The sequence below is a fragment of the Geotrypetes seraphini genome, chromosome 18 (assembly GCF_902459505.1).
Source record: "Geotrypetes seraphini chromosome 18, aGeoSer1.1, whole genome shotgun sequence".
In the NCBI taxonomy this organism is placed as follows: Eukaryota; Metazoa; Chordata; class Amphibia; order Gymnophiona; family Dermophiidae; genus Geotrypetes; species Geotrypetes seraphini.
In genome coordinates, this window is record NC_047101.1 from 8,100,746 (window position 1) to 8,118,273 (window position 17,528).

At 42.5% G+C, this 17,528-nt stretch overlaps 1 protein-coding gene across 7 annotated transcripts in view; it reads left to right on the forward strand.

Moving 5' to 3' along the window:
- The window catches only part of SEPTIN8 (septin 8), a 78,356-nt gene that overhangs the window by 11,209 nt on the left and 49,619 nt on the right, over positions 1–17,528 (forward strand). For 5 of the 7 annotated variants that reach the window (XM_033927349.1, XM_033927348.1, XM_033927346.1 and 2 more), the window contains exon 2: positions 16,792–16,909. In XM_033927349.1, coding sequence (XP_033783240.1) covers positions 16,792–16,909 — 118 coding nt within the window. The remainder of the gene's footprint in view (positions 1–16,791; positions 16,910–17,528) is intronic. The other 2 variants (XM_033927350.1, XM_033927347.1) reach the window with 1 other exon arrangement.

The window sequence follows — 17,528 nt, forward strand, 5'->3', positions numbered from 1 at the left end:
TTGATTTTGGGGTTTTGCTAGGAGTCTAAATGGGACTGAATTCCACGTGCATGAACCTGGAGAGATGTGTGTGGTTGGGGTTTTTTTTGGCTCTTTTGGTGAGGTCCTTTCCCCTTGAATCGAGTATGAAACAGGAGTATTTTATTAACTTCTTGTTTTTCCTGAAAAACCCAAGTTGTACCCCGATTTTCGGTATCAAAGTGATTGCAGATGCTGCTCTGGCCCTGCTGTGGTTTGAGATAGACCAAATCCAGTCTTAGCCATGAGCTTGTTTCTTTCATATTTAAGGAACATGAGCACCGGGAGACTACACCAAGGTTGGTCACGAGATATCTGGGGGAAATGTGCTCCAGCAAAAGGCAGTACAACATAAGGAGCAGATGAGACATTAATCTGTAACCAAAACACTGCTGAGTAAGAAAATTTGTTTTTTCCCCCCAAGAGGCTATAAAACATTGGAGCTTCCAATGGATGACCCAGTTGGCTTATATGTGTATGTGGAAGCTGAGAATAAGAAGTGTTGTTTAAAAAAGGTTTGGATAATTTCCTAAAAGAGAAGTCCACAGGCCATTATTGAGATGACTTGGGGAAATCCATTGCTTATTCCTAGGATAAGCAGCACAGAATCTGTTTTACTACTTGGGATCTAGCTAAGTGCTTGGGACCTGGGTTGACCAGTCTTGGAAACAGGATACTGGTCTTGAAGGACCTTCGGTCTGTCCCTGTAGGTCAATTCTTATGTGAGCCAGGTATAGGTATTGTGACATCACTGCTGAGGTTGGCTCTTGGCATTGGTGGAATGAGGCTTTATGACATCACAATCTCAGCTCTGGAATGTTGCTGCTCTTTGGAATTCTGCCAGGTACTTGGCCACTGTTTGAAACAGGGCTTGATGGACCTTCGGTCTGTCCCAGTAAGGCAATTCTTATGTGAGCCAGGTATAGGACAATCAAGCCTTTGTGACATCACTGATGAAGTTAGCTCTTAGGCATTGGTGGAATGAGGCATTATGACATCACAATCTCAGCTCTGGAATGTTGCTACTCTTTGGGTTTCTGCCAGGTAACAAAGTAAATGACGGCAGATAAAGACCTGTACGGTCCATCCAGTGTGTCCATTAAAAATACAAGGCTGAACTTTTTCCTTTCCCACCCTTCGTTGCTTATATTATGGTTGAGTGTAGCATTTGTGTACAACTTTCTTTTCTGTAAGTTGGGCTCTTCCTCGGAAACCAGTGCTGATCCTTAACTTTCTTTATCATTTGTGGGTTTTCTTTAGCCCCTCCCCACTCCAGTATTCAGGGACCCCCCCCCCCTTCTCTTGAAGCGTACCTGTAAGGAGTGATTGAACCTCATTGCTGCTGGCTTTTGTGGGTTCAGCACAAAGAGATGTAAATCTAATGCATAATTTATTCTGTAAGGAGCTTCTGGAGCAGTTGCACAGCCGGTAATGGTGTCCTGGCTCAGTTTTCTTTTGAACTGCTGGAAGAAAGGACTCGGGGGAGGGGAGGGGGGGATTCAAAATACCCAATGCGCTCCTGAGGGAGGTGGTGGAGAAGAAAACGGTGACAGAGTTCCAACAAGCGAGGGATGAACAAAGAGGATCTCTAATCAGAAAATAATGGATATACATTGAAGGAACTAAGGCCAGGTTTGCATGGCCCGTGTCCCGTATATGGACGTTCAGTTGAGGACAGACTGGGGAGGGTTTCGATGGCTGGGATGGTTAAGATGGGCCGGAGTGAGCTTTGATGGAGACTCCAGTAGATGGAACCTAAGCATACTACTGGGCAGAGCTCTGGGTTTCTGGCCCAGTAATATCTAAGAAAAAGGACCATTTAAAGTAAATTAATCTATGGAGTATGTATGGTTGGGCAGACTGGATGGACCACTCGAGTCTTTATCTGCCGTCATTTACTATGTTAACTGTCTACCAGTCTGTTCTCATACGTTTTTTTTGTTCGTTCTTTCAGAGAGAAGCTGTAAGATCTTTGCAACTGGTCTTCCTGAGAATGTGGTAAACATCCTTTTTCCATAAAGTCCAATTATTCCCATTTCGTATTCTGCTGAACTATACAATTTGGGTTTTAACTGAAAGGAATGCATCTCACCATGATGCCGCATTCCACAGTTATGACCTCAGTGGAGTTAGTAATCAATGGCTTTCCTTATTTCTAGAAAGTTCTAGAAATAAGGGTATTGAGGCACTGGTGGTCTGACAGTGTGACACTAGATTTTAAAAAAATTTCAACTTCAAAAAGTTAGACATCTGGCCTACAGTTGTTCCATCTGTAGGCCAGTTGTAGAAAACTCATCTTTTTGTTTAAACATGTTTTAATAATTTGTATCTCCTTTCGCGCTCCCCCTCCCCCGGCATATTTGGTATCATTGCTTCCCCTCCCATCACCACATTCTTCATTACGTTGTACCAACCACCATGCATTCCCAAAGAGTAATAGTGAAGCTTTGTTTGCCCCCCTTCCCCACCTCGCTGGTCAATCTTTGCAATAACTCTGTCTTCTCCTCCTCTCTGCTTTTTGGTCCTAGGAAGCTTCTGGATTTCATGCCGAATGCTGTTCTTAGGCAGAAATCATGATCATCCTCGAAATATCTTCTAATATTTGTACAAAAACTTATCAACCTCTGCTCTTGGATATTTCGTAAGCACATTTGGGGTCCATATCATTTATGCCTCCAAAATTTCCCATGCCAGATCTACCACTTCATCTCAGAAGGTTTTACTACCTGGGCACTGCCATCGCGTGCAATAATAGCTGCCTGTTTGCCATATTTCCTGCAGTATGAGCCTCCGCCTGTTTCTATCAACTCTCCATTTTCACCAATGTAATATATATATATATATATATATATCTAATCCTTAGAGCAGTGTTCTTCAACCGTCGGTCCATGGACCGGTGCTGGTCCTCAGAAATTTTCTGCCGGTCCACAGGGCCGGCACGTCCATTGGGCAGAAGACAGTGTTCTTCAGTCGCCGGTCCACAGTGCGATCACCGCGGTGTCTTCGGGCCAGCTCCCTGAGTGCTGCAGTGCACAAAGCCGTGGGAAAAGGCTCCTACGCACATCCTGTGCCTGAACTGGAAGCCTTCTCTCTGACGTCGCAACGTCAGAGGGAAGGCTTCCAGATGAGGAGCGTGATGCGCGCGAGGAGCTGCTGCCCACAGCTTTGTGCAATGCAGCACTCAGGGAGCCAGACAGAGGACACCGCGTTGATCACACTGTGGACCGGCCCGAAGATAACACCGGGGGGGGGGGGGGGGGGGGAGGGCAGGCCAGAAGGCAAGGCACAGCATGGAGGGAGAGAGACAACAATAGTAGGAGGAATGCTTTTATTTTTTTTTTAGTGATTGATTTGTATCTGCTGTCTGTTAGGGAGAAATGCATTTGTTTGTTTTCCTCTGGGGTTCTACTGCTTGCAGAGTCTTGCATCTTAGGGTTTGTTTGTAAATATTGGTACTTTTAGTTTTTGGTCCTGCATTTGCATGGGGTTATTTGTTTTCTGGTAGGAATGAATGTTGAAAAGCATAGTGTGTTTTGTGTATTTTAATTTTGTGGTTAACCATTGTGTGTTGTTAATACAATTATATTGTGTGTGTGTATATATGAAAAATGAATGGAAAAATTGTGTTATAATTAGTACTGTTAAGGAGGCGGGGTCTGGGGCAGAGATTGGGTGGAGATGGGCACGACTTAGCCCAGTGTTCTTCAACTGCTGGTCCGCGGAATGGTGCCGGTTCACAAAAAAATTATTTTATTTCTGTCGGTCCACAAGTGTCAAAAAGTAGAACACTGCCTTAGAGTACTTTATACTAGAGAATGACACGGTGACAAAATTTGACACTGTTCCTGTCCCCGTGGGAAACCATCCGTATGTCATTCTTTTTTTTTTTTTTTTTTTTAATTATTATTATTTATTTATATTAATTTTCAATATTACACATGAATCCTCTTGTTGTCATTTAAGGAGAGAGGGAAGAATCATGTTTCTCTTGTTGTTTTGAACCCAAAAATGACAGGACCCCCTCCTCCCATTTCAGTTTTTCCTGTCATCAATATTGTGCAATATATAATGGCAGTGCCCCCCAAATGAGGGAGAAAAAAAAATTACAAACCCCAAATTAAAACAAAAAGAAATATTTTTGGTCTGCGCACGTCTTAACGATGGCTTGAAATGACGCGTCCCGGTATGAAAGGTTATGGGTTTTTTTGCTGCTGGAAAGAATGGGAGGAACCTCTGTATCGAGCTCTCACCATGTCGCTTTCTACAAATAAAAGGGAGAATGTGTGTGGGCTGATTACACCGGAGAAACAAGATTTTGAGAAGACTTAAGATTTGCACAAGAATGACATAACATTGCTTTAGAATTCAACCCGGGTGCTGTAAGCCTTTAGACTCCGTCTCGTAGGGTATTTGGTTTTATTTCTGCTTGTGTATTTGACTGACTTATCAGGTAGGATGTGTTGCAGTAGGAAAATGTGGAAGGCTTTGTTTCCCGAAATGAATTACTGCCACCTCTTGTGTTAAGCTCTATCGCTTCTGTTCCATATGTTGCTTTGGCTGGCCCTGGCTGTGAATTTTTCAGAGATGCCGCGGTGGTTCTCCTCAGGGTAATGCCAGACCGCTGTGCACAGCAGTTTAACTGTGGCTATTCTTTTGAAGAGCTGAAAAGAGAAAAAAAACCCAACCCCTCCAGAGTGATATTTTCTCTCCCTGGCCATGTAGAGTGTGATAATACAAATCACATTTCTGTGATGCTGGCTTTGTTGGCAGCTATGATCACTACCCCCCACCCCCGGCCTTTTATTTTTTTGCTTTGCCTAGGCTGGCACAACTGTCCACCAGAGCTGACGTTATCCCCAGGCAGACAGAAGTTAGTCTAGACCCCTGGCTAGCACAAATGGTACTCGAGGCCCCCACCTACCTCAGCTTCAGAAAATTACTCAAAACGCACCTTTTCCGAGAATAGGCCCTTTAACCCCTTTCCACCTGCACCTACCCCCGTCCCCACTCTCCCCCGACCCCCTTTGCTCCCCCCTCCCCTTACTTGATCTCTCTCCTATCTTTCCTCTACCTTCCTTCCCGCCCTTCGTTGCTGCCTGTACTTTTGATAAAACTCTGTAAATCGCTCCCTTTCTTTACTGCTGTAACTCTGTTCAAAATATTGTAAATCCGTGTGTCAGCACGGATCTTAATTAATGGATGTGAACCGCCTAGAACTTTTTGGGGTGTGGCGGTATACAAGAATAAATTATTATTATATCATTAGACGCGGCACGCTCTAGCGGAGAAAACTTAGAACTCGCTATTGCAGAACTCGGGGGGGGGGGGGGGGGTAGGTTGGCACAACCGAGATCTGTTTTGCTGTTTACCTGGTATCTCATTCAGCAACTGGCTCCTGCAACGCAACCCCCGCGAATTTCGGGAGAGTACTGTACTGGTGCATTCTCTAATAAATAGACTTGCACAGAACAATTAAGACTTTCAGTTACTATGCATGTTAATTCCTAAAAACTCTTGTCTTATGTATACATTGCGTGGTGCATGGTTTGGACTGTTTTGCGAGCTATGTACTAAACACATTCTTTCAGATGAGGGATCGTATTTGTCTGTCCGGGCCTAATTACAGTAATTTTCTTTTACAGATTACAAATGAGTATTTAAACTGCCACAAGTCTGGTGTGTTAAGCGCTGCTGAACGTGAAACATGTCTGCAGCTGAACTGTTTGGAACAGATGTCTGTTCGCTGTTTCTTCAGGGTCATGGGCTGATCAGTATTCAGGGCTTATGTTAGGTGGCCATGTTACATTTTAGTTTTGGAATGGGAAAGGAGGGAGTTTTTGAGGGCTGAGGCCCAGTGAGTGTAGAATAATACGAGGGGCCCTGAAACTTACAAGTTATTCCAAGTATGGGGAAGCCAAGCCATTGTGGCATCACCGACGAGGTTAGCTCTTAGGCATTGATGGAATGAGGCATTATGACATCACAATACGAGGGGCTGCTGAAACGTTCTCAGCCCACCCAAGGAGGGTAATGATGTGGAGCCATGAAGCTTACAGGTTATTCCACATGTTCACCCCTAAGTTCAACACCCTTGGCACATCGTGTATGAAGTTTCTGTAACCCTTCCAGAAAATACTCTGGCCACTGAAATACTGCTCCACTGCTGCAGTCGCCTCCAGATCGTTCAAAAATTGTCACCCTTTCAAACTGTTTTTAAGGTTTGGAAACGGAAACTAGTTAGATGGAGGAAGATCTGGTGAGCAGGGTGGATACTCTAGCTCTGAAATCCCAACTGCATCAAAACATCCATCATTTTGCCAGTCTTGTGAGCAGGCGTTTTATCTTGCAAAAAGGGAACTCCTTCCCGCAGCTTCCCTCTCCTTTTTTTCTTTCAATGCCTCCTTTCATCAGCTCGGCAAGTTTACAGTAGTATTCTGCATTAACTGTTTGGCCCTTTGGATGATGGCCATTACAACATCTTCCTAATCCCAAAACGCTGTGGCCATGACCTTTCCTGCTGACATTTGGGTCTTGAATGTCCTTGGCCTTGGGGAAACTGAATGCCACCATTGCAAGGACTGTTGTTTTGTCTCAGGATCGTAGTGGTGTAACCATGTTTCATCAACGGTAACTAGTTGTTCCAAAAATTTGGCGTCAGCTTACTGAAAAATGCTGCAAAATCAACTTGGAAGTGACCACTTGACTTTTTTCTCATCAGCATTCAAACATTTGGGCACCTACTTGGCTGGCAGCTTCTGCTTGTGGATTATACAACCAACACGTTCCCAGAATATCTGGAGTGTCTCAGCAATTGTTTTCAGCCAGTATTTGCCGATCTGTGAAAATCAGGTCGTGGACATGGTCTACGATTTCAGGCATTGAAGCCTTCTAGACCTTGCCGCATCTTCGGCCTCTAAATCGCCACACTGACAGTTTGCACACCAATTTTTCGCTGTGGAGCATGATGGGCATTTGTCACTCAATGTTTGCATCGTACATTCATGGATTTTCTTTGGATTTTTTTGTTCTGCAGGAATAGGAATTTCATGATGGCTCGGAATGCCACAGTTGAAAATTCCACACTTTTTGTTGATATTGTTCTGTCGACGATCTGAAACGGTGTCAAAACATAGCAATACCATTCTGCAAGTTAGCCCTTTGCAAAATAAAATGACACTCTTTTCAGCTACAGTGGCCAATTAATGCTCAGAATTTAGGGGGGCTTTGGTTGGGCCGAGAAATTTTCAGCACCCCCTTGTAATTTGTTCTGGAAATCGTATAGATTCTTTGAAAAAGGCATTACAATGATTGTTTTAATTTTAGCTGATGGGTATATAGTTCTATAGTGAAAGTCCTTTACTGTCTGGTGACTCTACGTAGGACTTGGGTGACATTAACTGGATCTAAGGCCCATTCTCTTCTGCCTCAAAGCACCAGTGGAGAATATTTCTCCTTCATCCCAGACGGAAACCAGTAACTGCCCAGGAACTCTAGAAGTGCCCTCGGAGAAGAGTACAAACTGTTTAATAGGGCACAGGAGGGATACCATGGGGCATAAAAGGGCGATTCTGTAACTCAGGAGCGTTGGCAGCTGTGCCAGTTGCCCATAATTGGCTGCATCACTTTTATGGGTGAGTATACGTAAAACTATAAAGCGATAGGAGTATAAAATAATCAAATTACTGGTAGCGATGTTTAATGGCCGGTAGAAGCTAGATGTCAGCGTTTGTGAGCAAATGACCTGTAACAGCTTTAAGGTTACACTTTTTCATCATATGTTTTTTTGTTGTTTTTTTTTTTTATTTTTTTTGTTTTTTTTTTATTAAATAATTTTTATTCATTTTCAAATTTTACATGAAGTGTACAAAATATTGAAATACAATTAATGAATACACAATATCACTTTTATATCTAATACATAATATTCTGAACATATTTTTATCCCCTTTCCCTCCCCCCACCCTTCAAGTATTTTCCAATCATCCATTACATATTGTATATCATATTATAGCATGTTGTGTAAAAATTATTTTCATATGTTATTTGAAAAATGATGGGACATCGAATGATAGTAATCAGCAATTACTCCTCCTGAAGAAGCCTTTTTGGCGAAACTCAGGACTGGGAGGAGTCAAGTATTTTTTACATTCTGTGTGGGGCGTTGTCTACACCCCTCTCAGATCGCGTGTTTGCACTATATTGTACCACTTTTTGCACCATTTGGTTATTCACACACATCACCAGTTCCAGTGATTTGGAAATATAATCTGCAGAGCCACAGCATCAAACCATCTTATAAGATAAGTGCAATATATTTATTATCTTATATTATTTAGAGTTATTAGATATTACTAATATTAGGTTGGAAAATATTTTGCACTAGGGACTGAAAAGTGATATGATGGTCCCTCTATCAAGTTTATCAAGTTTATTATGCAATTTGATTAATCGCCTATTCTACATTCTAGGCGATATACAAACATAAATGAATAAATAAAAACTTGGGATAATTATTACATAGACAAATAATATTACATAATTACAAAAACTTACAATCATGAAACACTAGGAAATATATATTTAAAGGGTTACATTCTGTATCAAATTCTATATTTCAGGATTACAACAAAAGGAAGGGAGTAAATTATGTAATATTATGATCTTCATGTGGCTCGCATGCCAAGAGATAAGACACTGAGCACTTTTCATTATCTTATATCTATATCTATATTTATTTATAAATTTACTTCATAGACTATTTAATACATTTTTTTGAAGTTAAGGAATTTTTGCATTCAAGATAATTTTGTATTTAAGAAATTTTAATAGAAGCTGGTATTTAACTTGTGTATTTTCTGAGTATACGTTAAAGGCACAGATTCTAATTGGGGCGCAGGGCTCCTCCAATTTGCCTTTTTTTCTGTCTGCCACGGTAGGAACCAGCTGTTTAAAGCTCACTGCACAGAGGTGCCCTTGCCTAGCAACGCTTTGGCCAATCTCCTTTGCTGTTCTGTTCATTGTGGTCTGAATCGAGTTTAGCACCAAAAGCCTCAAAGCTTGGCCTTCTGTTTTAACGTCTTCAGGCTGTCTTTTGGTAGCTGTTAGTCCAGGGGCATCCCATGTTGCCAGGAGGCTTAAGCATCTGACAGATTGCGATACCTTTAAGGCCGTTGGGCCACTGGGTTAGTGGGCTGGAAATGCAGGGACTAACGGAATACTGTGTGGTTTTTCCATTTGTAGAACGTGGGAAGGGCAGAATTAGATAACGAACGACAAATCTCTGGGGAATCCAGAACTCTTTTAATAGGTGTCTGGTTTACCCAGTGATACCTCCCTGGACACAAACACTTCCTCAGGGCTGCATAAATTAGCGCTGAATATTTTTCTCTGGAGCTGGGCCCGGCAGGGTTTTATTTCTGTAAGATACAGCAAAGCAATTGTATGTTTTATATTTGGCAACTTTCACTGCCGATGATGGAAGCAGTCTTGCCTGATGCTTTTTTTTTTTTTTTTTTTTAGAAAAGTGAAGGCTCTTCCTGTCTTTCTTTTTGGGTTTTCTGAGTTGGGCATCATTCTTCTGCTGAATGTCATGGGAGTCTCTTGTCTCGCCAAACCTTCCTGCGTAAATCAGGATGCTCCCCTGTCTTAGGGTTTACCAGATTTTCCAGAACTAAAATCCGGGCCCATGGCCACGCCCCCAGGCACCTCCCCAGCCCCGCCCCCTTGACCTGCTCACTTGTCGGGAGGGCATCTACCCATGCGTTGGTGTGACTTGGTGCCTACTTTTTGCCAGAGGCGCGATTCTCTACCCGTCGCCATCGTGTGATTGACGTGTGAACGGCGCCAGTCGGAGAATCTGGGCTCTTAACGGCTAGCAGAGAACCTGGGCAATTGCGTTTGAAGCCCGTGGCAGCTCCTTGCGACTCTGGGCAAGTCACTTAACCCTCTTATTGCCCCAGGCACAAAACATAGATCGTGAGCAACCGCAAAAAGGCAGTACATCACATTTATCACTCCCCCACCCCCGAAGCAGTGTGTGTAGAGTGCTGCAGACGCTGCTTGAATCGGAAGGTTTCAGGACCCGTAGCCCTTGCCGGACCCGAAGCGAGCTGTGGGGGTTTTTGGTTTTTTGACGCGGGCCCAGTTGGAGCAGGAGGAGAAGCCTGGGAGGCAGGAATTAAAGTCTGTTCCGGCCCCCGCTGACGTCGCCCTGGCCAGTTCACATCCTTCAGACGGCAAGAGCTGCCGCGGCCGACAGGCTCCATGCTGCCGCGCACATGCGCACTCCTACCTGCGGGTCCCTACAGCGCACGGAAAACGAGAGCACGCAGGTGGGAGTACGCATGCGCGCTTAGGGCTTTATTATATTAGATTACAGTAATTAATTACATTTACTTTGTTACTATCCAGCACTTTGGGAGGGTAATGTGTTATTGACGTCTGTTGAATCCTGGCTCTCCCTCCCTGTCTCTCGAGATCCTTTTGCCCCATGAAACCTAGTCAGCGCTCTGGAGCCATCAAACGGGAATGCGAGCTGGCAGTGGGACTTAGCTGAGAGCACATAAACTGCTTTGACCATTTTGGGCTGGTCTGCAGAGCGAGGTTTTCGGGAGTCTTGAGTGGATGTCTGATCATTTATCTTCTAGCCACAAGCTTTTTGGATGATGAGATCATGGGAACAGCCTTACGTCCCTGAACCTCTGGGGTTATGGAATCTGTCCTGCCCTGCGAGTCGGAGGCGATACAGCAGCTTTGTAAAAACAAAATGAAAGTTCATGTGCTGAATAGGGAGCTCGCCAGGGATTTGGCCAGCCAGTGAATAAACAAGTTTGATATGTTCTCACTGGATAAAGAATCACACACACACACACACACACACACAAAAAAAAATCCTGCAGTTACTTGTTGTATCTTCACACAGAAATAAAGTCTAGTTGGCTGATGAAGAGGAGGCTTGGAGCTTTTGGATTTTGCTGAAAGTATAAGCAGGATGGGATGGACTAGAATTTGCTAAAAAAAAAAAAAAAAAGTGGGGAAGGAACCGTACACGTCAACCAGAGGTAACCAAGACAATAAAAATGTATTTCAACAAATTAAAACAGTTTATATTCTGTAAGGGAAATGAAAATATCAAAACCAGACCCAACACGGTCCGTGTTTCAGCTTTAAAAGCCTGCCTCAGGGGTTACAATTGACATCCAGTAGATGGTGCTCTTATAACATCAAAACTATTAAAGGCGTATGAGGTAGGACATTCGGGCAAACATTTTCCCTTGCAAACTTCACGTATTCATAGTTCCCATACAGAAACGTTGTGGCTTAGCAAATTGCTGTAAAGGAGAAGGGTCTTGGGCATCGGAGCCAATCAGGGCCTTAGGGCACTCCCTGTACATCCCAGCATGCACCAGGAAGGGAAAGACCTGCCATTTTGCAGTGGTGGGCCTGAGGAGCAGGAGGGACTGAGCATCACTCCTACTGTCAACTAATTTCCAGGTACGGGGGAGGTTTGGGGTGGTGTGTGCGGAGTGGGGGGGAGTGTTCGGGGGCATTTGGTGGCAGGAGGGAGTGGGGTGGGCATTCCTCCTGCCTCTATTTTGTTTACGGGGTGGGTCATCGGGGGAGGGGATGTGGCACAGCATTTTTTTATTTTTTTTTTAAATGGGGCAGATATTGTCCATGTGTAACACATGCACAACATCTGTGCCATTAAAAACTGAGTGCCAGGAGGTTGCTTTGGGGCTTCCCCTGCCACTCAGCTGTTCGGACTTTCCCAAACCAGCTCTGCGCTTGTGTCACAGTCTCTCTCAGAGCCAGAGCGACTGGTCCCATGGGATTATGGCAGACCTCCGTGCAAATCATTTACATGGAAACTTAGGAACATCAATTGCTGTTCCAGAATCGGCCAACAGTGACGGGGTCTTAACGACTGTGTTTTGTGCATCTAGCCCTAGGTCAGTTGACATCTGTCAGGTCCAGTATCCTATTTTTCAACACTTGACAATCCACCTCAAAAGTGAGGTTCTACTGCAAGGCTTCAGGGTGTTGAGGGTAGGTTTTTTTGTTTTTGTTTTTTTGCTTCTGGTGAGCATTTGACCTCCTACCAGTTGGTGGCAGTGTGCCTCATAAGGCAGGTTGGTCATGTCTCTTCACATCATGACTGCTGTACCTTAGGAGATCACTTAGAGATACACCAAATGGGAACAGCCCAAAGAAAACATTAGTACATTTACAAACCCAATAACAGGCAACTCTTCAAAGTCTTTTCTCCCCCAAACAAGTGTACAGATATCCACAGGCTAACACTTTGTCCTACATAAGGACAATTCAATGTTTAACGTTCAAGGGCGCATAATCGTTGATCTTACCAGGGTTGTTTCAATGTATTATGGAAAAAAGGGTGTATAATTATTAATCTTAAGAGCATTGATTCAATGTGTTATGAAAGTTTTTGAAAAAAATTACCTGGAGGATTCTCAGACCTATGATTGAGATTGGCCCATAATACAGGTGTTAACGCTTGTTCCTATGAAGGATACAGTATTATCCCATGGATCTCTGAAATATTTTCTTCCACCAAACAAGTGTACAAAGAGTTTTCCTGTTGTATTGGGTTTCTTAGGAGAGGTCATGATTTTTGTTTAGACTCCTGCATAAAACCAGCCACTGGGGTTCATGCCAGAACTTGGACTGTACTGCTTAATGTCATCTTGTTCTGTGATAGCTCAATGCTGGATTCTGTTCATTATATTACACTCGTGATCCTGCTTCCATCCCTACATTGCTTTTCATCAGTGAATGCCCTGCACTTGGGTCTCCTTTTAGGGTTCCTCTACTTTCTCACCTTTTGGATACCGAGAACCTAGCAGCCACCAGCATTGGAAGGCTCAGTCTGAAGGGAAGACCGTAACCTATCTTCCCTGGCTTTCCTGGTTCCGTGCTCACTGCTCTAAAGTTAGGTTGTATTTTTCCTCACGTTTGGCTGGTTTTCACTGACATCCTAATACTTATACTTATTTTCTTATTTTATATTGATTTTTAAGATGCTACATAGGGTTAGCCTCTCTGCATTGGTGGTGTGTTTGCTCTTTAGCGCACATACGCATGTAGGGACATTGACATGCAAGCAAGCACTTTTGGTTACAGGCTCTCGGTTTTGGAATTCTCTTCCAATAGAAATACATTCCATTTTAACTTTATGGAAAAAGCTAAAAATGGTATGTGTTTTAGCTAGTCGTGTTCTTGATCTTATAAAAAAGATCTATTTATGTTTGTATTAATAATAATAACAATAATAATAATAACTTTATTTTTGTATACCGCAATACCACAAACAGTTCAGAGCGGTTCGCAATGCAAGGGAATGTACATGTTTAGCATAGGTGTTAATACAGCGGAGATATTTATACAGTGAAAATACAGTGCGAGAGACTTATAGAGCAAGATACAATGCAAGAGATTGTATAATGCGGTTGAAGCGGTTTACTATGCAAAGATAGTTACATATATAGTGAGGATACAGAGTGGTGAATGACAAGAGAATGCAACCAGTATCAGTTAGGGAGGGTGCCGAGGGGGAGGGGTAAATAGGTAGGAAGGAAGGAAGTGTTGGATTGAGGGGGAGGAAAGGAGAGATCGGAGGAAGGAGAGGTGGTAGGGTTTGATTAATTGGAGGGGAGGGGTTCGAGTATATGAATTGTGAGTCACTTAGAAATGTTTGACTAGGCAGATTCTGCCTCTCCCTCCCTGTCTCCTGAGATCCTTTTGCCCCTTGAAACCCATTAAATGTAATATGTAGAAATTAAACAAATTATTATTGTTATTTTTTTCCCTTTATTTTTGTTTCTACATATTACCTTGAAGAGTGGACTAACGGTACCTTTTCACACTTGAATATTAAATGAAATGAGAGTTATGTCAACATTGGATGACTCACTTGGTCTTTCTTCTGGCGTCAATGATGTTTACACGCTAGACTAGATGATTTAATTGCTGCTGCAAATGAGCAGCTTTAATACTACAAAACACGCAGTGGCGAGGGAGGACCTTTTGTTTTTGGCAGCAGTGATCTTTGTAGGTAGTAGGATTTCATTTCATTCAATGGGTCTGAGAGTCCTCCTCTTAGCATTTCCTGGAATGACAAAAGTATGTCTAAGTTTACCTGAGCTGAGGCAGCTGTAATTGGCCCTTTTGTTAAAGCACTTTTGGAGACTGCCGAAAAGTTCTCGGGCCAACCAAGGAGAGAGTGATGTGGAGCCATGAAACTTGCAAGTTATCCACACTTTTCTTGACACTCTCCAGTGCAATGAAATGAAACGAAAAGTATCGAGAAGAGTGTGGAATAACTCGTATGTTTCATGGCCCCTCCTATTATGATGTCATAATGCTTCATTCCACCAATGCCTAAGAGCCAACCTCATCGGTGATGTCACAATGGCTTGGTTTCCCTATACTTGTGCCCATTTACTAGATTCATTTGCCTCATTGAAAAGAAAAGTGTGGAATAATGTGTAAGTTTCATGGCTCCACATCATTCTCTTCTTGGTTGGCCTGAGAACTTTTCAGTGGCCCCTCCTATTGTGATGTCATAATGCCTCATTCCACCAATGCCTAAGAGCCAACCTCATCGGTGATGTCACAATGGCTTGGTTTCCCTATACTTGTGCCCATTTGCTAGATGCATTTGTCTCACTGAAATGAAAAATGTGGATTAGCTTGTAAGTTTCATGGCTCCACATCATTCTCTTCCTGAGTGGTCCGAAAACTTTTCAGTGACTCCCCTCGTATGTGGTACATTTGTTTTGTGTTCTGGTAATTTTCAATAAAGATGAGTTTTCATAAAAACACTCCTTTATGTACTGTAAGACTGATTACAATATTGAATGTTTGTATTGAATTACAGTATTGAATGTTTTTTAAAATATCTATAAAATAACACACAAAACAATACATTAGCAATTAAATCATATTGTAAACCCATTACAGTACTGATCCCAAGCAGGATCCAATCAGATTCAGCGTTCAACCAAACGCTTCTCAGAGGAAATGCACTTATAATTTCATTTGAAAGTTGCTAACCTCCCTTACGGACCTGAAGGTGGTGGCAGTTTTCAAAATTCACGGTCTCTCAGGTGTCACAAGCCACTCTTGTCAATTTGCTGTTCCAGACTAATGCAGCTGCCTCTCTGGAAAGAGAAACCGAGTACAGGATAGTTATTTTGCGGTGATATGATTAAAGCCGATCACCGTGGGAGAAGACCACAAATTACAGCTGGTCCTTTGTTCTGGCTGGTGCAAGATTTTGTGCCAATGCATCTTTGTGACAGATTGCGATTAGCAACAGGAAGTTGGTACCCAACACTCCCGGGTGGTGTTTGAGAAAGAGGATGTTGGTGGCTGCTGAACTTAATGGGGGTCAACTGAGGCAAAATAGTAAATGATTGCATTTAAAACCTTACCTGGTCCATCCAGCAAGCCCGTTCCAATATTAAGGACAAAAGGAAGACGACTTTCCATGAACTTATTGGGGGTTGGATTTTTTTTCCCCTGCTTTTGGAACTTCTGCTGCTTGTGATTTTGGTTTAATTCATTCTGCTCTTTCCGTCATCGCTTCATAAATCATTCCACAGTTATCTGGGTGTCTTTTTTTTTTTTTTTTTTTTTTAATAAATATTTTTTATTCTTTTTTTAAATTCTTACATCAAGTGAAATACATGTAATACATTCAATTATGAAAAAACACTTGAAATTATTATTAAATGTTCTTACAATGTGAATTAAATAAACCCTTTATCAGAATTTTATATCATATTAATATTACAATAGTTTTCCCTCCCTACCCCTTCTATATGTTCTATACATGTGTTATTATATCTGATCAATAGAATAATTTGTCAATGGTCCCCATATTTTATTAAATTTTTTAATATAACCTTGTTGTAATGCCAATACTTTTTCCATTTTATATATATGACAAATTGAATTCCACCAAAAAGTGTAATTCAATTTAGTGTAATCCTTCCAGTTCTGAGTAATTTGCTGTATGGCGAGTGGCGACCCCTGTTAAAATTAATAAAAGTTTATTATTATTAGCTGAAATCGGACTTTGTGTTCTCATTGCTGTTCCAATGGGTGTCTGATTCATGTTCTCGGGGGCTCTGTATTAACTTGATTTTTTTTAAAAAATTTTCTTCACAATGACCAAAATACAGAAGTTTATAAATCAACTAAAGCCACCACATGCAGACAAACCTCAAAAATGTTAAACCCGGTTGTCTGCGGGGTCCCGGACCCGCTCATGGCTCTTGAGGGGCTAGCGTTTTGAGCTTGCTGGCTTGGTGCCCGTGGCCTCCATCCCTGAGACAGCTGCGTGACACTTTTTGTACACTTGGCAAAAAGAATTCCTCTCTCTCTCACTGTCTGTTCTCACTCGTGGGCAGAGCAAACGGAATTGCGTTTTTGTATTTAATAAAATCAGTTCTGGCCGGGGCGCTTGGTAGTTGAAGCATCTCTCTCTGTAAAATCAACATTTTCGAGCAGTTCGGCATATATCCTCCTCCTGCCAGTGCCTTTGCTCTAATTACTAGTATGTCTGGAATGTGGCGTAACCAAACATCACGAAACTCCAGTACGGGTCTGTCATTCTTAATAGAAGCTGGAAACTGTTTTTAGTCGCAGGAAAATGGTATGTGTCGTTCCTGAGGCAGAGGGGCTTTTGCTTTCATCTTGTGGCAACAGCATATTTAAATGTAGGTCTTTTTTTTTTCTATTGTCCAGCAGAATGAAGAAAAACGGAGCCTCTCTCTTGGGGGGCATGTGGGTTTCGATAGCCTCCCTGATCAGTTGGTCAATAAGTCAGTCAACCAAGGATTCTGCTTCAATATTCTCTGTGTGGGTAAGTAGAATCAGCCTGAGCTGATAGTTGGACCTGTTTGGAGAATAAACACCAAAAGACTAAGCAAAATATTCCTTATCCTTAAAAATGTCAAAAAGCCACAATAACAAAAAAAAAAAAAAAATGTAAAGGAGAAACTGTGCGATGAGAATACTAGGTGGGCCTTAATTAGTCTAGGCCACGGGAGTCGAAGTCCCTCCTCGAGGGCTGCAATCCAGTCGGGTTTTCAGGATTTCCCCAATGAATATGCATGAGATCTATTTGCATGCAGTGCTTTCATTGTATGCTAATAGATCTCGTGCATATTCATTGGGGAAATTCCTAAAACCCGACTGGACTGCGGCCCTCGAGGAGGGACTTTGACACCCCTGGTCTAGGACAACTATAGGGGAAAATATTCCTCCTTAAACCACATATCAGTATTGCAGTCCAGGTTATTTTTTAAGATCATAAGACTAGCCTTACTGGGTCAGACCAATGGTTCATCAAGCCCAGTAGTAGCCCGTTCTCACGGTGGCCAATCCAGGTCCCTAGTACCTAGCCAAAACCCAAAGAGTAACAACATTCCATTCAGAATCCTAAAGAATAGAAAGATTCCGGAAACCCAAAGAGTAGCAAC